The 26,563-nt window shown below is 40.7% G+C and overlaps 1 protein-coding gene across 2 annotated transcripts in view; it reads right to left on the bottom strand.

Moving 5' to 3' along the window:
- Positions 1-17,320, bottom strand: part of AIG1 (androgen induced 1) — a 210,018-nt gene extending 192,698 nt beyond the window's left edge. The window contains exon 1 of one of the 2 annotated variants that reach the window (XM_045843124.1): positions 16,856-17,320. In XM_045843124.1, coding sequence (XP_045699080.1) covers positions 16,856-16,996 — 141 coding nt within the window. In that variant the 5' untranslated portion in view covers positions 16,997-17,320. The remainder of the gene's footprint in view (positions 1-16,855) is intronic. The other variant, XM_045843123.1, reaches the window with a different exon arrangement.
- Positions 17,321-26,563: the final 9,243 nt, after the last annotated feature.

The raw sequence follows: 26,563 nt of genomic DNA, 5'->3' as shown, positions 1-26,563 counted from the left end.
GCAAGTAGCAAAAGCCCACACTGCTCAGATTAGTATTTTCAGTGCTAATTGCAAATAAATTGTTATGCACTCATTAAAGTACTATCTCTTCTAGAAAATATTTAGTCAGATTAGTTCTATGTAACTTTAATCACAAAAAAGCATATGTGTACATACACACACACACATGCAGATAAGTAACTTGCCCAAGATCTTACCCCAGAGCCTGCACAGTTAATTGCCGAATTCTATATCCTTTCTGAATCCCATACTTGGTTAAACAATTAGTTTCATCTTAAAATGACTACAGTACTCTCAAATCGTGGTTCTTGTCTCTGGTCTCATTTAACCATGTAACAATTAGAACATTAATAGAAAACATTTAGGTGTCCTGTAGGGTCCAGTGGCACAGCCTCCCCTATCACCCAAGCTGGGTACTAAATGCGCACCCTTCATGTGGACTGAGTACACCCTCCTCTTGTAGTTGAGCCTTGAATTCCTTTGGTAGGTCAATGGGAGGGATTTGCCCAAGCCAGTCAGCTGCAAGGACTGGCTGTGACCACTGACTACCAACCTCAGCCCTCCATGGAGGATCAGCTGTGCAGGGGAGATTTAGCAGTGCTCCAACATGGTTTGTAGCTGTCTACTGAGTGTGCTGGTCCTGGAATTTCCCAGGTGGTTCAGGTCAAGTTTAGTCTTTACTTGTGTTCTACCTGGGGTTACCCTGCATAAGCTATAAAGCACTCTGAGATGGTTGCTACTTGTGCTGAGTTTGTAGACTACTAGGCAAAGCCAAGCTGTGAATCTAGGCTGGCTACTGTTAGTGCTGGGCCTATATCAGGCCATGCTACCAAGTCAGTGAGTTATGGCAACTTAACCTAATACATAGAAACAAACACAGAGAGGCTACCAAAATGAGGAGACAAAGAAATACGGCCCAAATGAAAGAATACATCAAAACTCCAGAAAAAGAACTTAACCAAAAGGAGATAGGCAATCTATCAGATACAGAGTTCAAAACACTTGTTATAAGGCTGCTCAAAGAACTTAGTGAGAAGCTCCGCAACATAAAAAAGACCCAGTCAGAAATGAAGAATACATTAATTGAAATAAAGAACAATTTATTGGGAAACCACAGTAGGGTGGATGAAGCCAAGAACCAAATCAGTGATTTGGAACATAAGGAAGCAAAAAAACAACCAATCAGAACATCAAGAAGAAAAAAGAATCCAAAAAGCAAGGGTAGCATAAGCAGCCTCAGAGACAACTTCAAGCATTCCAACATTCACATCATAGGGGTTCCAGAAGGAAACAAGAAAGAGCAAGAAATCGGAAATTTATTTTAAAAAATAATGAAAGAACACTCCCCCAATTTGGTGAGGGAAATAGACATGCAAGTCCAGGAATCACAGAGAGACCCAAACAAGATGTATGCAAAGAGGCCCACTCCAAAACACATCATAATTAAAATGTCAAAGGTTAAAGAACAGAGAATCTTAAAAGATAGATAATCTTAAAAGCAGCAAGAGAAAAGCAGCTGGCTACCTACAGGGAAGTTCCCATAAGACTGTCAGGTGATTTCTGAAAAGAAACTTTGCAAGCTAGAAGGGATTGGCAAGAAATATTCAAAGTCATGAAAAGCAGGGATCTACAGCCAAGATTGCTCTTCCTAGCACCAATATCATTTAGAATCGAAGGGCAAATAAAAAGCTTTCCAGATAAGAAAAAAAACTAAGAGTTCATCATCATCAAACCATTATTGTATAAAATGTTAAAGAGATTTATTAAGAAAAAGAAGATCAAAACTACTAACAATAAAATGGCAATAAATGTGTATCTATCAACAATTGAATCTAAAAAACATACTAAGCAACTAAGAACAGACACAGAATCATGGATACAAAGAGCGTTTTGATGGCTGCCAGGTGGGAGGGGGATATGGGGGAATGCGTGAAGAGATGAGGGGATCAGGGAGTACAAATAGGTACGTATAGAGCAGCCACAGGGGTGTACCGTACCGTATAGGAAATGGAGTAGCCACAAACGTATATGCATGAGTCATGGGCATGAATAATGCTGTGGGGATTGCTTGAGGGAGTGGAGGGTGCTGGGTGGAGGCAGGCAAAGGGGGGAAACTGGGACAACTGTAATAACATATCAATGAAATATAATTTAAAAAATAAAAGAAATCGTTTATTAAGTACTTGATATGTGACAGGCATCAGTTTATGCAGTTAACACATCACCTTATTTAATCCTCACTGCAACTCTCTCTGTGGGATAGGTACTATTATTATTCCCATTGAACAAATGAGAAAAATCAGGCCTTAGAGAAGGTAAGAAGTTTACTCAGAGTTGGGTAACTGGTAGATGGTAAGGCTGAGGTTCAGATTCAGTCTGACCCCTGGACCCAAGTGCTCTTCTCCTAGTCTGTAAAGCCTCCATTTAATAGGTATAGAATAGGCTGTGTATCCTATACAATGGGTTGCAAATTAGCCAGAGACTTCTGAATTTGTGGTAGGGGTTTTAAATTCAATAATTTTCCCTATATTCACTTTGGTAGATCTTGGCACTGCATCAGAGAGGCTTCTTACCCTCTGACTTTTGGTAGGGATTAAGCAATGTGCAGTACAGGCAGGAGACTGGTTAGCGCAAGGAAAGGAAACTTGGGGTATTTGTTTTGTCACCCACTCCCCGCAGATCCCTGCCTGCTGGAGGAGCACCAAAGGTCGCTGCTCTCAGCCTAGCCAGGGCATTGCCCGTATTTGCAGCCCACAATTTAGTGCGGTATCTCATGACTCCTCTATACCCTGCCCATCCTTGTAAATTGTTCCTTCACTAAACTCATTCAAATTACCCAGATTGAGTGGGCCATCTCTCCTCTGCCAGGACCTGGGCTGATACACAAGGGATCTGTTCTGGCATTGAACTCAGGCCTTAATATTTTAGAAGAGGATACTTTGCCATTCTATTATGTATTTTTTCACGTTCATACGTTCTTTTAAAAAATAACCAAGATGTGTAAGTGTAATTACAAAGAAAAGGATGTATACTGTAAGAGCAAACACACTTTCCTTGGATTCCTAATGTTGGCTTTTCAAATTAGATTTAATAAATCACTCATGACTCAGCTACAGTGCAATATGAATGTAAGGTGAGTGGAAGGCACAAGCAAACCCAGGATGACTGTGCACAGAAAACTAAATGCTCACTTCAGCCATGTCAGTTCTATCCTAATTAGGATGCTCTAGGCATTTGAGGGTTCATGTACGGTTCAAGTATTAATAAGCCGAAACTAAATGTGCCAATACCACAGGTTTTATAAACTTAATGAGAGCTTCTCATTTACATTTATAAGATATGTGTTGAAATATTTGCAGGGCGACTCCTGGTCAGGAAATTGTGAAGCTGAAGAACCTTGAGTGATTGTTGCTGTTATTTTTCTACTCATAGTGTTAGCAAGAATATAGAGAAGTAAGTACTCTAAATATTGGAGGGAGTGAAAATGATTGATTTAAAGTTAAGATACACTCTTAAACGATTTTAGTACAGCAATTGCACCTCTAAGAATTTATCCTGAGAGAATAATCACAGATGTGTGAAAAGATTTACCTATTCTTATGTTCACTAGGCCAATTAGTGTAAATTCCCAGATGAAGGAATACACATTCATTAAAAGTGATATTAGGAAAAAATGTATAATGGCATGGGAAAATGTATACAAAATATTCTAGATGGAAAAAAACAGATATTAAAATTATATGCACGCTATTTCCGATGCCAGCCGAGATGGAGAAAGTGGACCCCAGCCTATCACCATCACTGATTGCAACTGAAAACTCTGAACAGAATATGAAAAGCTACTACCTGAGGGCTCTGAAAAGTACACAGAGCAGGTGGATTGGGAATTCAAGTGAAAACTTGAATAAGGGGTGAGCTTTGTGGATTTTTATTTCCTTCCCCCCCATATTTGAACTGAGGGCGAGCTCACTCTTAGAATTCTGCAGCAAGCACTAACAACAAAGACCCCAGGAGAAAAACACCTTCTTTCCTGCCAGAGGACCAGAGAAAAGACCCCCCTGGGTGCTGGAAGTTGTGAGGGAGGCCTTACAGGCCCAGGTACAGAACAGCACTGGGAATAGCACAGGTGTCTAAAACCCTAAGGAAAACCTGTCTGTCTCTCTGGCCAGAGGAACTGGGAAACGGAGGCTCTCTTGTATGAAGGGTGGTGGAAGGGGTGGGGGGCATGGGTTTTTTCCCTTGCTGCCTCTCTGTGAAGGAGACCCCAAGTGTACAGAACTGCGTGACAGCCCAGGAGGTAACATCCTGACAGAACTCCATCTTCCTGGCCAGGGGAAGCCCGCAAAGGAGCACGTGCAACCCGGAGGGTAGGGCGGGGACCACGGAGAGAAGAGAGCTGGGCTTCTCTGAACACACCACTTGCTGGAAAGACAGAAACTACCAAATCACGATGAAAAAGAAGCAGATCAACTGAATAGTTCCCTATCTTGTAATCAACCAAATGAGAACTTTAGTGAAAACCTTCCAACAAAGAAAACTTCAGGCCCCGTGGTCTTCATGGACACATTCTACAGAAAATGTCAGGGAGAAGTAGCACCAGGTCTATTCAACCTCTTCGAGGACACAGAAGAAGAACACAGGCCAGAAGCACTCTAATCGTGAAGTCAGACACACAGAAAAGAGGCAAATATTCCTCAAAACATAATGAACATAGTGGCAAAATCAGCAAAACACGGCAAACTAAATTCAGCAATATAAGAGGGCAATATAGCACAACCAAATGCATTTATCCTAGGAATGTAAGACTAGTTCAATATTTTAAAATCGGCCAATATAATTTATCATATTAACAGGAAAAAGAAATAAAATCCATACGAGCATATCAACAGATGCAGTCAGTGCATATGACAAAATTCAGCATCCATTTATGATTTTTTAACGCTTTCCAGCAAACTAGGAGTAGAAGAAAATATAAAGGAAAACCAATAAATGAAAAATGAAAAAATACTATCACTATCATCATATTTAACTGCAAAAGACTATTTTCTTCCTAAAAAGAAAGACATAAATATTGACTCTCATCATTTCTATTCAATATCATATTAGAAGTCTGAAACAATACAATAAATCAGAAAAAAGATGTAAAAGGCTTGAAGATTAGAAGAGAAGAAGACTGTTTATCAGCAGATGCCAAGACTGTCTACTTTTTAAAAATCACGTGGAATCTATAGCAAAGCTCTAAGGATGAACAAGTTCAGCAAAATCACAAGACAGGGTTGATGGGCAGAAATCAAATGTATCCCTATGAGCTAGTAATAAACCATGAGAAAGGACAATTTAACAAAGTAATACTATTTGTTTCACTGAAAGCATAAACAAATGGCAAGTAAGCTCAAAGACATTCAGTGTTATTAGCCATTGTTAGCCAAATGCAAACTACAAACACAATCACATACCACTACATACCAATCAAAACTGCTAAAATAAAAAACACTGACAACATCATGTCACTGGCAAGAATGAGGAAAAACTGTATCACTCACACATTGCTGGTAAAAATGTCAAATGCCACAGCCACTCCGGAAAACAGTTTGGCTGTTTCTTCTCAAACTAAAATTACAACTATTATACAACCCAGCAACAGCCCTCTTGAATATTTATGCAAAAAAATCAAACTTTATGTTCACACAAAACCCGCACATGAATGTTCATAGCAGCTCTATTAACAATAGGCCCAAACTTGAAACAATCCAGGTATCCTTTAATGGGTGACTGGTTAAACAAACTGATATTCCCATACCATGAAATACGACACAGCAAAAAAGTAACAAACCATCAACATGTGTAACAACTTGGGCGAATCTCTAGGGAATTATTCTGAGAGTAAAAAACCAACCCCCAAAAGTCACCAATATGACCCCATTTATGTAATATTATTGAAATGACAAAATCATAGAGAGTAAACCAATAGTTGACAGTGGTCAGGGGCAGAGCTAAGGGAGTAGGTAGGTGTGGCCATAAAAAATGCTACATGAGGTACACTGTAGTGATGTAACTGTTCCGTATCTGGGCTGTTTCACTATCAATATCCTGGTTGTGATATCATGATTCAGTCGTACAAGATGGCACTATTGGGGGACACTGAGCAAAGCCTACACAGGTGTCTCTGTGTCATGTCTTACAGCTGATGCAAATCTACAGTCATCTCAATAAAAATGCCAATTAAATATAACATACTTAATAAAAGTCAAATTTTTAAAAGTACTGTTTATAATAATAGCACTCATAAAAACAAAACAGGTGTAAATTTAACAAAATATGTGCAGGAGTTATATGCTGAAGACTAGAAAATGTCCATGAAAGGCATCAAAGATCTGAATAAACAGAAAGTTGTGTCATGTTCACAGATTAAAAGGGTAAATGTGAAGATGTCAAGTTCCCCTGAATCATTCTATAGATTCAGTGAAATTCCATTCAAAAATACCAATAGAACAGTTTGTAGATAATAGCAAGTGTAGTCTAAAATTTAAACACAGGCAAAATAATTAGAATAGCCTAAACAAATTGTGAAAAATTTCAGGTGTGATAAAGCCGCAAAAATCAACACAGTGCAGTCCTTGTGAGCAGGCAGACGCCAACTGCTCTCTGACAAAGGCGCGAAGGCCATCGTGAAAGGACAGACCTCTCAAGAAATGGTGCTGGAGCACCTGTATACGCACAGGAAAAGAACGTGTAAAGAAAAGACTCAACTTGACACTTATTTCACACCATATCCAAAAAACTAACTCGAAATGGGCCATAGGCCTACTGAAAACTAAAAAATAAAACTTCTAGAGGGAACTAAAGGAAAAAAACCTTTGTGATTTTGGGTTAGGGAAAATGTTCTTGGATAAATATCAAAAGCATGTTCCATAAAAGAAAAAAAAATTATTTGGATGTCATCAAAATAATAAACTTTTGCTCTGCAAAAGAAACTATTGTACTAAGAAAATGCAAAGATACACCAGGGAGAAAATATTTGCAAATTGCACATTTGACAGAGAGCTGATATCCACCATACGCAAAAATTCTCAAAGCTTAATCATACGAAACAATCTAATTTTTTAATGGGCAAAATATTTGAACAGACATTTCTCAAAGAAGTTGTATGTGTGATAAAAATGCACAGCCATGAGTACAATGCAAATTAAAACAGCAATGAGATACTAATAGCACACGCTTATTAGAACAGCTAAAATAGAAGAGAAATGGAGGATGCCACACACTGACGAGGACTCAGACCACTGGAACTCTCACGCACTGATGATGGCAGTGCAAATGTCACATGCACCCTGGAAAGCAGTTTGGCAGTTTCCCGTTAAACACGTACTTTCCATATAACCAAGCGATCCCACTCCTAAGTACATACCCAGTAAAAATGAAAACTCACGTTCATGCAAAAACTTGTACGCCAATGTTTATAGCTGCTATTTTATTATTACCACAACTAGAAAAAATCTCAAATGCCCTTCAGCTTAGAAGTGGATCAAACAGTGGGACATGAATCCTGTGGAATACTATCCAGCAATAAAACGGAACCATCAATAGGCAACAGCACGCAGGAATCTGAAATGCACCACGATAAGCAAAAAGAGCCAGACTCCAATGCTGGGCAGTGTACGTCATATATTTTTCTAGAAGAGGCAAAGCTACAGGGATAGAGGACAAATCTGGGGTCGCTAAGACTGAGGGGAGGGTTTGGCTATGAGGGGACAGTGTAAAGGGATATTTTAGGTGACTGTGGTGGTGGCTACATGCATCTATGCATCCGTCAAAACTCATGAACTGTACACCAAAAGGGGTTCATTTTAGTGTATGTTAATTTTAAAAATTAATTCATACAGGCTGTATGCATATTGAGTTTTTGTTTTAAAGAAATATATATATGGCTCAAAAGGCAAAAACCAAATACTAACATTGGTATCTCTGAGTGATGTTTTTCTCTGTCATTTAAAATAATTTTTATAAAGATAGGGTTTTTCTGAAATCTGACTACACACCTGTCCACACACTGTAAACATATACAAAGTATATCACTGCAGTCTGACTCTCTATGTGTGTATGAAGTTCTCAAATAAATGCCGCCTTAAAGCACTCAAATGCTAACATGCACAGAAAATTAAGGGTAACTGAGATGGGGTATATTTTCTTCCCTATGGTTCTCTGTATTATACAAATTTTCTATAAGTCTGTGTTGCTTGTGAAATTAAATTCTTAAATAATAATAGCCTGACACATCTAAATATTAGTCAACATGAAGTCAACTATACCTTTATCTAACTGACTTCTTAGAATGCCATGCTTCTAAAACACTGTCATGAAAACATTCTATTTTCTCAAGATTCAAAAGAACAGTATTCCAGTGATTTCTCTGGTTATTCTTGACTAGTCTATCTTGCCCAAGCCCATCGAAGCTACATTCCATGTCTTGCTCCAAAATAGATCTGATCCACCACCAGATGCACCACTTTGAAAGACGGCCCTGCGCTCCCTGAGCTATGGTAGGACTGCACTGCAGGTGAGAAAAAGGCCCTTCAGCTGTCAGGCCAGAGGCTGGCTGCCCGGCACTCAAGAGAGCCCGGTTGTTGTGGAACCCTAAGCAGTAAGATTTTTCCAGGCATACTTGAATCACAGGAATATCTGATTCAAGATGGAAAATTATACTATTGTTCACAGCCCCGCAGCAACACATGACATTTCAGGGTAACACACAGAAAACAAATGAGAAGCCTCAAGAGCAGCTACTAATTTTGCTAAATGTTATAGCAGAGATGGGGGATGGCGGGGATGGGGAAAGAAGTGACCTCAACAAGTGGTCAGATGACTTTCCGTAATGTCAATAACAGTCACAACTAAGGAAGGGAATGGGTGATAATATTCTCAGCTACCTTCCCCACGCTGACAAAACCAGGCCCCTACATTATGTCTGATCCAAAACAACACTTTCCAAGAAGGTAAAGAGGGTTCTATGCAAAGTATCACACTCACAATTCTCCCCCAAGGCTAGGAAAAAGCATTAACCCTTCAAGTTTATATGCACATTTCAGGGTAAAGGATGATTCTACTAAAAAAAAATGCAGATTCACCCTCTTTGTGTAATATCCAAAAACAAAAAACGTAAACAAAAACCCCACTTCATTATGTTCACTGAGAACTCAATGAACTTTTGGCCCTCACGTGGCAGTCTGTGGTTTTAACTGGCAAACTAAGTACCCTAGTTAAATAATGACATACAGAATCTCTTCTCAAGATATTTTATTTCCCATTTAATATTAAGCCATGAACTAGAGTCAAGAATGTTTTATTGTAATAGGTAAATATAAGAAAAACTCAAATGCATTGTTTAATATACTTTTGTAGTGCTATCTTTTTAATGTTTTTTTTAAATGCCAAAAATTCTTAGCATGTCTAAAAGCAAAAAATATATCCTCCAGGTATACTTGACTATTTCCTGCTCTTTGAACACCCCAAGGGTTTCAACATCTGAGCCTTTATTCACCCTTCTCACTCTGTGGCTTTCTTAAATTCTTTTGCAATACAGATTGAGGAAACAAAAATAAGTGCCTAGATTATGTTACTTTAAACCTCTACAAAAATGCCTTCACCCAGTCAAAATAGAAAGCCATGCCTTTGGCTTTCCTCAAATCATGATATAAGAAACATCAACTATAAAAATACTCCTATATATTCTGCTAAAAATCAATCAAAGGCATTATCTACTTTCTACTCAATGTTCTTTGTATGACAGTCTGAGTGATAAACGACCTTGAAAAGTCGGCGTCTGGAAAGAACTGTATTTTTCTGATAAATTGCTCTGCTTCCTTTATGCCCACACAAGGGACAATGCAAGCAAGTGTGTATTTGCTTTTTCACCTTGGTTGCCCTGAAGATTAGCTAAATTTGTTTCATAATGGCAATAAATAACCTATCCCTGGCGCCTAACACATTTTTCTCTTCCTTTTATTTTAAAGTTATCACTCTTTACATGTTTTTAACCATTTCACCATAACAGTCACCTTCAATATATTTTGAAAAATGTTTAAATGTTTTTCTATCTTCACCTGAGGACATTCCTATTGGTTTTTAGAAAGAGGGGAACAGAGAGGGAGAAACATTGATGTGAGGTAGGGAAATACTGATCGGTTGTCTCTCGCACACACCCCAACTAGAAACTGAACCCACAACTCAGGCATGTACCCTGACCAAGGACAAACCCGCAACTCTTGGTTTACAGGATGCCCCTACAACCAACTGAGCCACGCTGCCAAGGGTATGTTTAAAGGTATTTTAAATACAGTAGGCAGAATTAATATATTGATGCTGTATTCTATAAACTATTCCATGTTAAATTACAAAGCAGAAACAAGGTGGCCTAGAGCAACACTTATCACACTAGAATGTGCAGACAAGCCACCTGGTGGTCTTATTAAGGTGTAGACTCTGATTCAGAAGGTCTGGGGCAGAGCCCAAGGTTCCATATTTCCAGCAGGCTCCCAGGTAAGATGGATACTCTGGTTGCCAGACCACAATTTGAGGAGGCATGACCTAACAATCTTCTGCGCATGCATAACCGAAGTCAGTACAATGCGTGAGATGCAGCCCCAGGAGGTAACTCTCAAACTGGCAGGCACCATGAAGCAGAACAAATGGGAGAGCCAAATTTTTGTTTCCATCTTTAAGAATCAAAGGTCCGAAGTCCAATGTCAGTAGGAATTTAATTTTTAGCAACAAATGTCCAGTTCATGTTTTTCAAAGAAGTTGATTCTGGCTTATGTGTTAGACATTCTAGCACACACATTTGAATAAAGTTCTGATTGATATATCCCCCCCAAAAAAAATCCCTACGATTTCAAATGTCTTAGGAGGTTTTAGGGCAAGAAAAGAATGCTCACTGAAAATTTGGTAAGAAAAACTTTGCATTTGTTCATAAGTTTAAAATACTAAACTCCAGCACTACTTTGAGGCCTCAACATATATCTTATTTATGCTGCTTTTATTCTGATTTCTCATTTTAATAATTTTGGAGGCCACTGTTCCATAACTTGAGGGGGCAAGTATCCTTTCATTAGTGGTAAGTGAACAAATCTGTATCATTTGAAGAAAATTCGTCAGCTGTAACATTGGTTAAGGAAGTATTTGCAATCAGTTAAGCATAAATTTTCTTTCTCTCCAGCTTATTTCCAGTTAAGGGTATTCTTCCTCCTGGTAGCGTGTGTTTCATAGTGAGAGTCTCCAAAAATACTTTACAGTACAGCAAAGACCTAGTTTTTCCAGTGCCGTTCAGTTTTTGTAGATCCTCACATTGCCTATTGTTACATGCATGTCTCCTCCGCACAGTTTCATAGATGCAGGAGGCCAAAACCTGTACTTTGGTTAAAGCGCAAATTACCCGATTACCTAAACACGCGAAGGACTGCTGAGTCATTGCCTAAGCACAACATTGAAGAATTTTTGTTTAGGCCAGAAGATACAAAGCCACAGGCACTAGTTTCCTATTGCTGAGTAACAAATTACCGCACATTTAGAGCCTTCAGCAACACATATTTGTTATTTTACATTTCTGGAGGGCAGAAGTCCAAAATGGGTCTCACCAAGTTACAACCAAGGTGTCAGCAGGGCTGTGTTCCTTCTGGAGGCTCCAGGGGAGAAGTTATTTCCTTGCCCTTTCCAGCTTCTAGACACCCCTCTACACTCCTTGGAGCTGGCCCTCCCCTTCGCCTTCAAAGCCAGCAATGTCTCATCTCTCCGTCACTTTCTTCGCAGTCACCTCTTCTTCCACCTGACTCCTCTTCTGCCTCCCCCTGCTTTTAAGAATGTGTGTGACTTACTTTGAGCCCATCTGGATAATCCAGGATAATCTCCCTATTTTAACACCAGCTAATTAGCAACTCTAACCCTCCTCTGCCTTGTGACCTAATATATTCATAGATTGCAGAGACATGGGCATCTTTAGGAACCCGTCATTCTGCCTACCACACCGCAGGCATTCCATTTCCATTTGCCAACTTGAATTTTCCCGAAGCACTGTAGCTCTCTTACCGTTTTCCAATGCTGGAAAAAGAAGCTCTTGGGGAATAACAGTGTAAAATTACTGAGAGCAGTATCTTGCATTTCAGTGTTTAACCATGAGCTTTGACTCTCCTGGGATGACTCACACTCAGAGAAAGCCGTGGCTGCAGCTGGGACAGCCCTGCCATGCAGCCCTCTGCTCCTGGATACACACGGCCTTGGGTTCCCGACTTGCGTTCTGGTAAACTGATGCCATGGAACATGGAACATGGAACCAGACTGTGGCCACCAGGATAAATACCCAGACTCCCCACCAGCCACGTTGACTAGAAGAAGGGCCTTCTCCTTGGAATTTTGAGAAGCTAAACCCTCTTCCAAAATCACTCTAATGACCTTTGAATTGTTAAAATCGTCCAAGGCACTAAGCGATAAAGTTTTTTTTTAACACACAAAAATGAACAGTTAAATGGGTAAATTATAGTAGCCTAATCTTTTCATGCCATTCCTAAGGAATGACAGGTTGGTTGTTTGAATGTTGGGAACTTCCCTGCCTGGTATCAGAAGCTGTAACCCCCACCAAGGCTAAGGCTGAGGGAATGACCTTGGACCACAAGCCACCAAGGAAACAAAAGCTTATCTCCCTGGCAGGAGCACCGCTTCTGCTCCTTTTACTTCACCCTGCCTGGCCCCCAATGCTTGGTCGGTTAGCCAATGACGGGTAAGATTCCCCAAGGGGGTGACAACTTAAGACAGGCACAATCAGGTGGGAGGCCCCCAAGGAAGGTCTTTGGGGGTTACAGCAAAAGGGGGTGATGGATCCTTGCCCCTCAACTTTGACAAAGCCTGAGTCCTCATTGTCTGGGAGAAAATCTCCTAATCTCTTGGCTGCCTTACTTCCCTTGCTCCACCTAAGCCTGAAACAATGGCAGAAGGTGGTGCCGCTCTGTGCTGAAAAGGGTGGATTCCCCGGGTGATCAGGCCTAAGAAAGAATATGTAAACTCCTGTGAAACCTGCTTTGTTTAGAATGGTCTCAATTGAATGATAAGGGTCCAAGGAAGAAGTAAGTTTGTTCCTCAAAGTTTTACAGCTCTTTAGCTACCTGACTGTGACTCAAAATAGGCCCTCAGACTTCCTTGTTATCTATTGTTTGAGTAATGAGCTTTACCTGAATTCTTATGCAAACGAACCCATTAAGCCTGCTTGGGCGGGAGAACAGGGCGTTCTCCGCTAGGGTGGGTGGCCATGGCGCTCCCCACTAGAGAGAGTGGCCATTTTGCCACAGGACTCGGTTGTCTCTGTGTATGTTTTTCTCGAGTTTTGACAAGCCATCCGCAGCGTTCCACGGTCACTGCCGGTCGGTGGCCGCGACATTTGAACAGCTATACAATGCGTAAGCTCTAAAGACTATGAATCCATACAATCTGTCCATAAAGTATCCAGCCATGCAATAAGAAAAATAGAGACATTTATTGAAGAAGATGTAAGACACAAGAAACATTGTACATAGGACAATGACCCCTTAGTCTCCTTCAAAGCTGTAGCCTTCTTGAGGAAATCTCGTACACTGGTAGCAGTTTGGATCAAGTCATCATCAGCAACTATATTTCTTCTGCTCTGGCAGCAGAGGCTGCGGAGTGAATTTTGCCACAACACGTTTCATGCCGAAATCCTCTGTCAAAATCTTGGACACAGTAATATTTGGAATCCCCAGTTCAGCTTCTAGTGCTCACACTGTCAGTCACTGATTTTTGTTGATTGCAGCCCATACATGTTCAATATTTTCAGGTGTTCTGCTTGTTGCAGGCCTTCTAGAATGTGGATCACTTTCAACAGATTCTCAACCATCTTTGAAATATTTGTGTCACGTTTTTATTTGCACTGCACTCACTGCATCCTCCCCAAAGCCTTCTGAATCATCTGAATAGTTTTTGGGAGGAATGTTCAAGCCTAACTCAAAATTTAATACAGATTCATTGCTCTACTCATTCAATCATTTTGAATATGATGGCCACACAGTACACATGCTCACCCAATGGGGTCTACCACTCCCACTGACTTGGACAGTAAAGTCATCATTGTTCACACATGCGCATTCCAGTCCACTCTCCTTGACTGCCAGATTACATCAGTGTCATGCAAACCGTTCTCATTATATTAGCAATGGCTGGACTTTTTCTGGACAGATCTCATATATGTGTGTATGTGTATACATATATATAGCATATATGTACATATGTACTAATATATACATATTAGTTTGCTTGAGTGTCCCTTTGTGAATATATTCTATACACAACTTCTCACAAGAACTCATGGTTAAAGAGAATTATTATATCTCAATCAGAACCACAGACAGTAAGAAATCTAAATGACTGCCTGAAGGCCGATACAAACTGAATCTAAATACAAAACCAAGTAAAAGTATCTAATTTGAATTTATACCTGAATTTTGATAGACAAAGTCTATTCGTGATGATCATCATTTAAAAGAGACATGCCCAGTGATCAGATGCTAAATTATGAAGTATATGACAGGTTAAGAGAGTCAAAGTGGCTCTACCACAGCTTCTCGTCACACGGAGGTTATGAGAAATATATTGCTTTATGGGAGTCTTATTTGTCAGCACACAGTAAGCAATGCCAATGTGAGAAGCAGTCATCGCTCATGGATTAACCGACACCTTCACTTTCTCTCCTTCTCCACAGCCGACCCCCTACTCTGCTCCCCTGCACACTGTAGCTGATCCCAAAGTGCTTCTGAGAACTGTTCAGAGTTCCTGCGGCTCTGCTGGGGTCTCCGTCAGTATTTTAGCTCAACACTGCTCCTTGGTGACATTGAAGTGGGCCAACTCTAAGTGAGGTCTGATTGGGGAAGGGGATATTGTAGTGACCTAAGAGGAATTTTGTTCACAGAGCCCCTAAAAGAATTCTGGAAACCTAAGCACATATTTTAGTATGTCTAAACATTTTAGCGTAAGTTTAAACACTTGAAAAAGGGACATGATTTCTAACACCCTGATATATATATATATGTATGTATGTATGTATGTATGTATATATGTATGTATATATGTATGTATATATGTATGTATATATGTATGTATATATGTATATAACATATATATGTGTATATATATAACATCAGGGCTGTGATTTCACTCACTCAATCTATAGCATGTATGCTGTACATCATAACTGGCAGGGCCAATCAACCCAATACACCTTCCTGTCAAAACAAGCCTGACTTCATTTTTCAATCAAATATGAAGACAGTCTTGGTAAAAAAATCATCTAGCTTCTGAATGCTAAAAGGAACAGGTAAACACGACACAGAGCTTTGTCACGTGCTCACCCTTTGGACAGATGGATGAGCACATGACAAAGCAAAAAAGAACTGGCAGGTATTACCTATATTCAGAGGGAGATCAACTTCAAAAAAGACATGGAAGTTGAAGATTTGAATAATGAAACCCCTGAAACCCTGGGAGGTCTTGGGTATGCCCTGTGCCCTGGACTACAAGCCCAATTTGGAGACTGTGGAAAAAAGGAACTTTTAAGTTCCTCTCTGAATGTATCTAATGTGACACAGATATAAGGTGGTTTTTCTAAACAAAAACTCTGCGACTGCATTTTTCTCTTTTGAAGGATCTAAAACCTTTGGAAATATCTTAAAGCAAATATCAGCTTCTCTTCAACAAAATGGAGTGTCAACGATTAGAGATGACCATCTGGCTTGTGTAGCCAACCTGGTATGTAATCTTGGACAGACAGTTCCGGCATCCCAGGACTTGGTTCAGCGTCTTCTGTAGTCCTTAGCATGGGTTGCTTTTGTTTGAACCCTCTGCCCAGACTTTGTTGGTCATCTTTTAGTGTGGCCATCCTTGAGGTCATCTTTTAGTGTGGCCATTTGTTAGGGTTTATTGGACCCAGAGTAAATTAGCCACCTTTCATTCTGAAGTTCCTACATTCCACCCCATGTCATTCCTGGGCCTTATGTTCATGTTCCGATTCTCTGGCCCTTTTAGTGCCAGAAGTGAGTATGTTAAAAAAACAAACAAACAAACAAACAAACAATAACACAAAAAAAACAAACAAAAACTGCAGTTGCCAAGGCTATCATGTTGTGCCAAAAGAGGATCTGTTTATGCAAACTAATGCAAACTTTACATGGGATGGTAGGAAGCTGGGGTGTAAAGTTGCACTGGAAATGCATTTTGAAAATCTCTATCTCCTAATGTTTCTGGGTAAAAGGAAGTAAGGAAATTACTGACAATGGGCCAAAAATAAAGAAAAACAAAAATAAAAATAACCAGATGCAAAAAAGACAACTTTATTAGGTGCTTTCTCTTCTTTGTGTGGAGGATTTTGGTCCTTGCAGAGGAAGCTCCAAGTAATTCGACAGTACCCAGTTTCCACAGTTGCTGCAACTTGATCCCACGATGGGCACTCTGGAAAGCACCTTGGGAGCCAGTGAGTTGGAGGCCCCTCATGATCAAGGTCGTCCAATCCATTTATTAAGTTGGGCATCCTTCTGTGTCACCTCTTAGAAGCATATGTGTTCCCTTCCAAACAGCCCACAACCTGGCTGCACCCCACCTCCACTTGAACCACAGCAACCAGGTAATGTGGGTGGTACTGAGGGGCTGCCGAGGCGGGTAGGCAGGCCTTTAGGCGCAATCACTGGGGAAAAGGCGAGGACCAGAGTGGATGGATGCTAGAGGCGCGTGCCCACAGGCACTGGAGCGCTCACAAATATTCTCAGGCTAAAGTGCAGGGCGCACGGGGAAAGGGAGAGGACAGCCTTACCAGATCTATGAACGTCAGGAATTTCCAGCTCCCTCCGTAGGTCTGATGCGAGGGCATTTCGATGGCCTTGTAGTTGCACAGGATGGAGCAGTAGGACAGCAGTATCGCCACCCGCAGCACCTGACAGGGTACAAGCGCCATGTTCGCCAGAGGCCTGGGCTGGCTGGGCGGAGACGAGGAGGGGCGGGTGCGGGAGGCAATAGGTGCGCGCGGTGGGAGGCCGGGCGCACAGGGCCGAGGGGCGGGACGGCGCTGAACGGAGCGCGCCCCGCTGGATCCGCGACAGCGAGTGCCTAGGCGACCTACGCGGGCGCTAACGGTGGCCGCGGCCGGGCAGGCGGCGTGGCGTCAGCTCTTTCGTCATCTCCGTCATTCTGTTCCAGTGTTTTCGGGCCCCGGGAGACCCGGCCCGAGGCGCCCCCTAGGCTTCCGAGGAGTGGCGGGGCCTGTTGGCTGGGCTGGGCTGGGCTGGGCTGGGCTGGGTGGGTGGGTGGGGTTATCCCCGAGGTCGCGTAGGGCTCGGAAAGGGAACGCCTTCCGACCTCTAGGGGCTGCTGCGGGTGACAATAACGGGGCGGGGCGGAAAGTTGGGAACCCTGCCCTGCAGAAGATGACTCCAGCGTCGACCAAGTGTTCCAGCCGCGGGATTTCGGGGGAGCGGGGTCCCTGGGGTTTGTACCTCTTGGATAAATAGGGTGGTTGGTGCTGTGGAACCCGTGGGCTGTCAGCGTGAGCACGGGTAGAGTGACTGCTTTATTTTGGACCAATTGGATTTTGTGTTAGACTAATTACTGTTCATTACGAAATTCCCTTGTAAGTTCTATCCCAGTAGATAGATTTCCTTGCTCTTTCCACAGGAGGTTTATAAATATCTTGTTAATATATAAGAATACAGACTGTGAACTTTGAAAGAAGTTTATAAATAAAAGGTTATAAAGAAAGAGTGAGATAACTGTTTATGCTACAAGATTACATTCTGCTTAAAAACAGATCATTTGAAGTTTGGATATAAAACTCGTGTGTGTAACTTAACACTAATCTTTTCAGGGTTAAACTGGTTTTGCCCTTTTACTTATTTATTTTTTCCTACACTACACATCCAGGGCTTAATGGAAGGAAAATAAATATAAACTGGATGCCCTTTGCCTTCCAGGAAATGTTGTCACATTGGAGTTTCATCAGTCTTTGGGCAACATGATCACATTTTAGCCAACCAGAAGCAGAGGCAAATTATGAAAAGACAACATAGGTATTTCCTGCGGATCTATTTAAAACAGGTGTCTTCTCCAAATAGTCTCGGAGTCAGAGACTTGTGGAGGGAGGGGCCAGGGAAAGCAAAGTGAAAGAGAAAGGAGCACCTCACCAAGGTTTGCCCGAAGTTTTCCAATCGAGCTCCAAACCAGAATTAAGAAATCCAGTAGATTTTTTAAATTGGCCTTATAATTATGCTAGTAGAAATGATGTCACAAAAATATTGAGATAATTCCAAAAAGATTCTACCAGCCTAAAACTATTTGTTATTGATGATTTGTAGCTTTCTCTTCATGTACAGTTGGATTTAATTTTTTTAACTGTGTGTCCATGCTACATGTTCATAAGATTGCAATTTAAAAGTAGATTTGAAGATCTGACTTGTTAAGTCCCTGATAAAATTGTATGTATTCATGGAATATCCTTTTAGTTTGATATGACTTCCTACCTTACAATTTAAAAAATATTTTTTAAGATTTTATTTATTTTTAGAGAGGGAAGACAGGGAGAAAGAGAGAGAGAGAGAAACATCAATGTGCGGTTGCTGGGGGCCGTGGCCTGCAACCCAGGCATGTGCCCTGACTGAGAATCGAACCTGTGATGCTTTGGTTCGCAGTCCGAACTCAATCCACTGAGCTACGCCAGCCAGGGCAATTTAAAAAATCTTTAATAAGACTTCTTGACCCCATCATTAAAAACCATAAAAATATTTTCATAAAGCCACATAAAATTTTTTTCTGTGGTCAGTTTCTTTTTAAATAAATAACTATAGCACTCAAAGAAGTGTTTTGAATCTATTTCAATGGGGTTGCCTTTGTTACCTGTGATTGCATAGCCATGGTAAGACAGAGTTTTGTGTGGGGGGCGGGAGGGGGGGGTTAGTGAAATATTTACATAAACCTGACTCAAATATTTTACGGAGAATGTCAGTCCACAATTTTGGGAACTTCTTGATAACTATGTATTAATATGTCCAGGTTGTTCATTTTACTTTTTATATACTATCTAATCTTAATTATGTTTCAAGGTATTCTTAGTGAAAACAGTATTAATCTAGACATGGACTGCATTTTTACAGTGCAAATAATACAATAGGATATTGCTTTTAAAACTTCATTAAAAAGTCATCCTTTTTATGAACTGCAGTACATTATTCACTGATAAATATTTACATGATGATTCCATATTTGAGTTAAAGAATACATTGTGAGGGGAAATGTCTACATGTCACTTGTTTATCTTTTTCATCCCACCACAGAGTTAGTGGGGGTGGAAGAGAATAGTCTTATCCCCGTGAGTTTCATGGAAACATGTTTCCCAAGGGAATATTTCAAGACCCTGTTTTAGCTTCTACTTATATTAGTGGGGTTTTTTTTTATTGTTATAGCCCTTACTCTTACATAGTCTGTATATGGGCTGAAAGTATACTTCCTTGAGTAATGCTAAAAAATGATACTCTTTCTTTTTTTTTGTTGAGGGGGAGGGTGTCTGACATGTTAATGATGATATCCTCCCTAGTTTGGGAAATGACAGGATCCCCTGTGTCTCCCTTATGTTGTATTCCAAGAAGCCAACTTCATATAGCCACAGGTCTTTGCTTAAAAATGTGGGAGGAAGAATTGTTTGTGTGTATCCTTACAATATCCTATGTTTATGTATTTCCTTTGATTATCTATTTACATTAGATAAGCATTTCCTAACAATATCAATATATTTGAGCAAATCATTTTTTCCCCTTCACGTTTGTCTGCATTACAGGGCAGAAGTTGGGATGTGTTCCTTTGAGAGGTTTGGGCATCAGAAAGACTCCTGTGGTGTCACAAAAAATACAGCTTTGAGTGTTTATTTTTCTTCATTATACAAGTAGCATATTTATGATATTAAAATAGGAAAGCCTCTCACCAACCAGAGAAAACACCACAAACATTTCAGCATACACCTGCAAGTCTTTTTACAGTATATAGGGGTGGAGAAAAGTATACCCCAAACAAGGTTTGTTCTTGTATTAGCACTTATTATTATTATTATTATTATTATTATTATTATTATTATTATTATTAAACTACTTTGGCCCACCCTTATTTACTTAACTTGTTGTGATATACTATGTAACAATTTGCACCATGCAGATTTCTTTTGCTTTATATTTAATAAGAGTGTTCTGTAATTATTTAAAACTCTTTGTAAAATTATGTTTAATGATTACATAACATGTCATAATATGAACATATGTTTTGCTGAAACTTTTCTGTTTTTAGATATTTAGCTTGTTTCCAGCTTTTCATTGCTTACTAAATACACTGTAGTGTCTTGAGCTGAGAAGGTCATTCTTTTAAGGATTACTTGTAGCTTAACAAGTAATTAAAAAACCACCCTTTTATAACCTAATGTGTATATGCTTCACTTGTGTTTATATGAATTGAGCCAAGCAGAGCTCTTTTACCATAGCAGGCAGTTTGGAAAGATTAAGATTTAAGTGAAAGAAATAGGTCAAAATCATTCTTTTTTCCAACGCCTTATGCTCATTGCAGATTTTTAAAATTGCCTCAGGTATGAAGCATAGTGCCAATGCATTTAATTAGTCAGGGTTTTTTGGTGTGTTTTTTGTTTCTGTTTTTGGTTTTTTTGCTATTACCAGGAAGGGCTGTTACTTACAGGCCAGTGAGCAGCACCTGCCAGCAGTGGTGCTCCTGCTGCTGGTCGCAGCCGTTTCTGCTGACTTACAAATGGACCATATTTGCTATAGGGACATCTGCTTGGTGAGGAGATTCCTACGTACCAGGGATTCTGTGGAGAGTCGCAGAAAAGTTTTAGAGAAAATAGTGTGGAGATCAGAAGTGAGTCACCAAGTACAGCTCATACAGGTCTGAAACATCCTTCCATTCCCCTGAAACTTTCTGTGTGTTAGCCCATGCTGTGTGTCCTGCTTGAACTCTGTGTGCGCGTGTGCGTACGCACGTGAACATATCTAGACCCAGCAAAGGATGTGGTCTTCCTGCTCTGAATGATCCATGTGGATGGCTTGCTGGTGATTCAAATTCTTTTTTTTTTTAAGGTTTCATTTCTTTTTAGAGAGAGGGTGAAGGTGGGAGAAAATGAGGGAGAGAAACATCATGTGTGTTTGCCTCTCACTCACCCCCGCTGGGGAACTAGCCCACAATACAGCCATGTGCCCTGACTGGGAATCAAACCAGTAAACATTTGGTTTGCAGGCTGGCACTCAATCCACTGAGCCACACCAGGCAGAGCTGATGATTCAACTTCTACATGTACTCATTGAACTCGTTATTTCCTCCCCCAAAACGGCCCCTTCTGCAGTGTCTCCAGTCTCTGGAAGAGTCTCCACTCTGCTGTGTTTGAAATGTTGGACAGAGCTAGATGGCCTGGGAGTGTCAGACTTTTAAGGTGCTAAAATATCCCTGGAAGTGTGGCACGCTGAAGGTAATCCCCTGACCAAAATTCTTCTCAAGAAGGAGACTGTGTGTTTTAAATAAAAGAAACATGTTTGTATGCTACTTTGCTGGGTGGGGTAACTGGTGAAAAGAGACCTCCTAAAACATTAGAGAATGACATAAATTGTTGCTAAATGTCTTCTCCCCAGTGGGTGTCAGGGTAATCGCAGAGTTTCTGTTTTCTTGAGTAGAGTCTATACATGAGTTTGGTACTAAAACTCATTTGCTCTGGGTAGTAGAGAAAAGGTGGGCCGCCACCACCACCACCAGGGGGCCTTTCCCACAGCCTTCAGCCTCTAGCCTCTAGCCTAATAAATGTTAAACAGATAGATAATCAAAAGGTATGTCAGAGGTCTTAACAGCAAATCCTTCAGAAAACAGGCATGCATTATAGCTAAGTAAAGCCAGAAGTAAGGGAAGGGGCATGGCTGGGTCTATAGCAAACTAACACAAATGCATTTTAATTCCAATTTTTAAAAATTGTTCCAGGCGAAAAGAAAGAAACACAACTGTGCTACAGTCAGCTGCAGGTGGAAACTTTTGGATTATCCTTTTGAAAGAGTGTTATGTTAACACCTTACCTACAGTGTCTAAAGGGCCCCATCACTCACTTGTCGTCATCATCATCGGCAAGAGTGAAGATGGCTTTGGTTGAAGCTGATGACCCTATTCCTGGAAGTAGGATGGAGGAAATCATGAAGCCAGGTCAAAAGGGCACACGTACACTGTCCCTGAAGGAAAGTTTGCAGAAGAACCTGGCCACAACCCTTCCACCTTCACCTCACTGGCCTACATCCTTCCACGTGGCCAAAGCTAGAAAACGCAGCCTCCATCCTGGGCCCTCTCAGCCCAAAATCAGGGCTCCATTTTCAGGGAAGGGGGATATTATGGGTTGAGTTGTGCTCCCCAAAAAGATACGTTGAAGTTCTCATTCCTCAGAAAGTGGCCTTGTTTGGAAATAGGGACACTGCAGACATAATTAGTTAAGAGATGAGGTCATACTGACATGGATTCGGTCCCTAATCCAAGATGACTTGAGGTCCTTATAAGAAGACAGAGACTCACAGGGAGAATGCTACATTGATGATAGAGTCAGAGGCTGGAGTAATGACAAGCCAAGGAATTGCAGGCTGAAGCCAGGCGAGAAGCCTGGAATAGATTCTGCTTCACAGACCTCAGGAGGAGCCAACCCTGCTGACTGGTTGATTTCCGGCCTGTAGACCCGGCAGACCATAAATGTCTTAAGCCATGTGGCCTGTGGCATCTCTAGGAGGCTGATAGAAGGAAGGGAGATACTGGGAGAGATCACTATCAGTTTCTACCACAATATCCAACCAGTAGTCAAATTCCAGTAATCTGTTCTCTCTGACATTTCTCAAATCTGAGCTTTCCTTTTTATTTCTACTGTTGTTGCCTTATTGAATAAACTCTGTACCTGTTCTCCCCACCTCATCATTATGTCTCCATGTCACCCTTAGCACTGCCACTAGAATTATCTTCCTGAGATTTTGGGTTAGATTTCTATCACTCCTCTCCTAAAAAACAGTGAGCTCACTTCCTTAGCATGATGTTCAACATCTTCCATGGTCTACCTGACTTTAACCCAGCATCTCAACTTCTATTATTGCCCCTTTTCAAAGAGTTATGAATTCCATTATCATAGGAATACTTATCTGCCCTCCCCCAAAACTCAACACTTACTTCTACTCTTTCAGGCCCGTTGGACACTAATAATTCCTATCACCTTCTCCATCTGTCAAAATTCTACTCATCTCTGAAGGCCCAGGCCCGGCAGAAATTCTCAAATAATACCTATATTTGCAAAGACTCTGCCAACTAGGAAGCACTTCCATGTTATACTAAGTGACGATCGTGGCATCTGCTCCTTATGGGGCGGCAGGTGGGCATCCCTGGCACAAACACCATCACCTTCTTGGAGGGCATTGCCCCGAGAGGCCCTTCCAAGGGAGCCAGCCAATCCATGGGGGACACACGTGTCAGACAGCATTCTCTCTCTTTCGTAACATGGGAAGTGTATTCCCCAAAAGTCTAAGATTATGTGAAGCAGCTAATCAAACTATTCCCTTGGGACCAGACTCTTTGTCCATCTAAGGCGAGCCTTTGGGAGAACTGGTAGCCTCTGCAGTAAAGCAACAGCACAGAAATGTGGAATGCTGGGATGATGAGATGGGCTGCTACTTCTTACCATATTAAGCAAGTTTTCCCGGAATTTAGGGAGGGCAGCTAAAATGTCTGCAATCTATTTATTGGCCCTCTGTGTTAGTTATCCTCGGAGCTAGTTAAAAGTCTGTTTTAAGAATGAATATAATAAACACCCAGCACAAAAGAAGAGTTCAGTAAAATTAAACCAAACACCATCATTTTGTTTTCAGGAGACATGTGATTTTCCACGAGAGATGGCAGTGTCAGGCAGGCCTGCCAAGTGCCAAAAGCCAGGTTAAATGATCTGTGAAGCTGGCCAGCTCAGAGCTGAGAGAGCTATTTGTTCCCTCCTTTTGAGGGAAGACCCTGGTACCCAAGCAGGCCCGTTGGGGCCAATGTTAGTTCTGACATCTCGTGCTCCCTGGAGCTGAGCATTCAGTCTCCATTCTGCTCAAAAATTTATCTGTCAAAAAAGCTGGTGAATTGCTTTTATCACTGACAGCTAGACTCTGAACATAGATAAAGCTATCAGATCCATAAGGATGTTTGGGAGTTTACCTGGGATTGCCATGATCTGGCTGAGCCAAGTCACAGTTCTGAGTAAAGTTGGAAAGTTCTCAGAAGACTCCTGAGAGGTATTTCACTAGAGCAGCCCTTTTCTATTCCTATCTTTCCTGTTTCACTATGTGTGTGATGGCTGGACCTGCGGTAGCCGTTTTGTAAGCATGAGGAGAAGAATCAGAGAATCTCAGAGATATTTCTCCTAACATCATAACACCAGTTGAACCAATGCCTGCCAGACTTCCACCTGAACCCCTATTCTGTCACATGCAGCTAAATGATGGTACAATGAGGTTATTTCCTGGCATGCTTCAAAAAGTACTTAATCATAGGATAGTGGGATACTATGAAGGAGACTAGGGTTTACATTTATGTATTTTTAATTTAATAAACACTCATATAACACTTGTGGGCCAAGTTCTGATCTGAGCACTTTATTAACTCATCCTCCCCAAGGGTGGTTACTACTATTGTCTCCGTTTCACATAAGAGGAAATAGAAGCTTAGAGAAAATTAGTTAAACTGCCAAGGTTGTACAGCCAGTAAATGGGAGAACTGGGATATGAAACCATGTATTTTGGGTTTTCAGTCATTACGTCATGCCGTCTGATGCTGCCAGTCAGTGTGTATCACACTGTAGGGTCTGCATCTTCTTCTGTGACTGATGAGCGGGGTGTTTTCGGTTGTGTTTTCTCACATGTTACAATTCTGACCTCCACTCACAGCTTCTAACTCCACCCATGCTAATATCTGACCAAAATATACCATGTCAGGCAGAAACAACATCTGCATTTTAGCATCTTTATAGGCATTATTGTCGAATTCATAAGGACAAGAAAATTTTAGATAAGAATCCCAAGAGTCACAAATCATTTCATAATAATTTTCATGAAATTTGCATTATTGACTATTTTTTTTGTTATCATTTGACCATGTCCTTTAATCTCATGGTGCCTGAGTCATCTGAAATTATCTTTTAAAAACTTGAGTTCTAGCTTCTTTAAATGAATGCTTCATCAATGCCTATTTATGTTCTAATTTCTTCATTATTCCTTTCACAAAAACTACATGTGACCATCAGATTCATTCAATAATTATATTCAGTTTTATTTATTTTTCAGAACTGCCTAATGATGTTCAAGTTTTGCTTAAATTGGTGAACTATTTTCTTTCAAAATAGTACCCCTTCCTCCTGCTTTAATGTATATTGAAGGCCAGACATCTTCATACTGACCATCACAGAATGATAGACTCCCCTCTCTGGAGGATAACTGAGAGATCACCTAGTGCAAGCCCTTCCTTTCACATGTGACAGAACTGGGGCTCAGATGAAGAGCTACAGAACTTGCCTGATGTCACACTGTTAGTAGTAGAAGAGCTGTATTAAAAACTTTCCTTAAGCTCATTTTTCTTTTCCTTTTATTCTGTTTAAATTAGTAATTTTATTTTGTAGAGCCATTTTAGGTTTACAGAAAACATGAGCAGAAAGCACAGAGACTTCCTATATATATCCTCTCTTCTGCCACACTGAGTTTCCTTTATTATTAATACCTTGCATTAGCATGGCACATTTGTTACAATCGACCATTATTCACTCTTTTTGTGTGGCATAGTTCCATGGGTTTTGACAGGTGTATGTTGTCTTGTATCCTTCCTTACAGTATTGTAAAGAATAGTTTCACTATAGCCTTAAAAATGCCCCAGGTTCCACCTACTCATTCCTCACTTCCTTTCTCTCAGCTACTGAAAACCACTAATTTTTTTACTGTCTTGTAGCTTTGCCTTTTGTGGAGTTTCATATAGTTGTAATCATATAGTATGTGGCCTTTCCAGACTGGCTTCTTTCACTTAGTAAATATGCATTTAAGTTTCCTCTGTGTCTTTCTGTGACCTGACATCTTACTTCTTTCTATTTATAAATAATATTCCATTGTGTGGATGTGCGCAGTTTATTTATCCAAGAACATCTTGGTTACTTCAAAGTTTTGGTAGGTATGAATAAAGTTAATATAAACATGTGTGCAGATTTTTGTGGACACAAGTTTTCAACTCATTTGGGTAAATACCAGTGAGCACAATTGCTGGATTATATGCTAAGACTATGTTCAGTGCTGTAAGAAACTGATGAGCTGTATTCCAAAGTGGTTGAACCATTTTGCAGTCCCATGAGCAAGTGGCATTTATACAGAAAAACAGTGGACCTTTGTGTATTAATCTGCTCTCCTGCAAAATTGTTATAATCATTTTTTACTTCCAGGAATTTTTTGGTTGTTTTGGGGCA

This window comes from Phyllostomus hastatus, unplaced genomic scaffold (genome assembly GCF_019186645.2).
Source record: "Phyllostomus hastatus isolate PE091 unplaced genomic scaffold, TTU_PhHast_1.1 phas_contig_40, whole genome shotgun sequence".
Classification (NCBI taxonomy): domain Eukaryota; kingdom Metazoa; phylum Chordata; class Mammalia; order Chiroptera; family Phyllostomidae; genus Phyllostomus; species Phyllostomus hastatus.
This window is presented reverse-complemented; position numbering and strand designations above follow the sequence as displayed.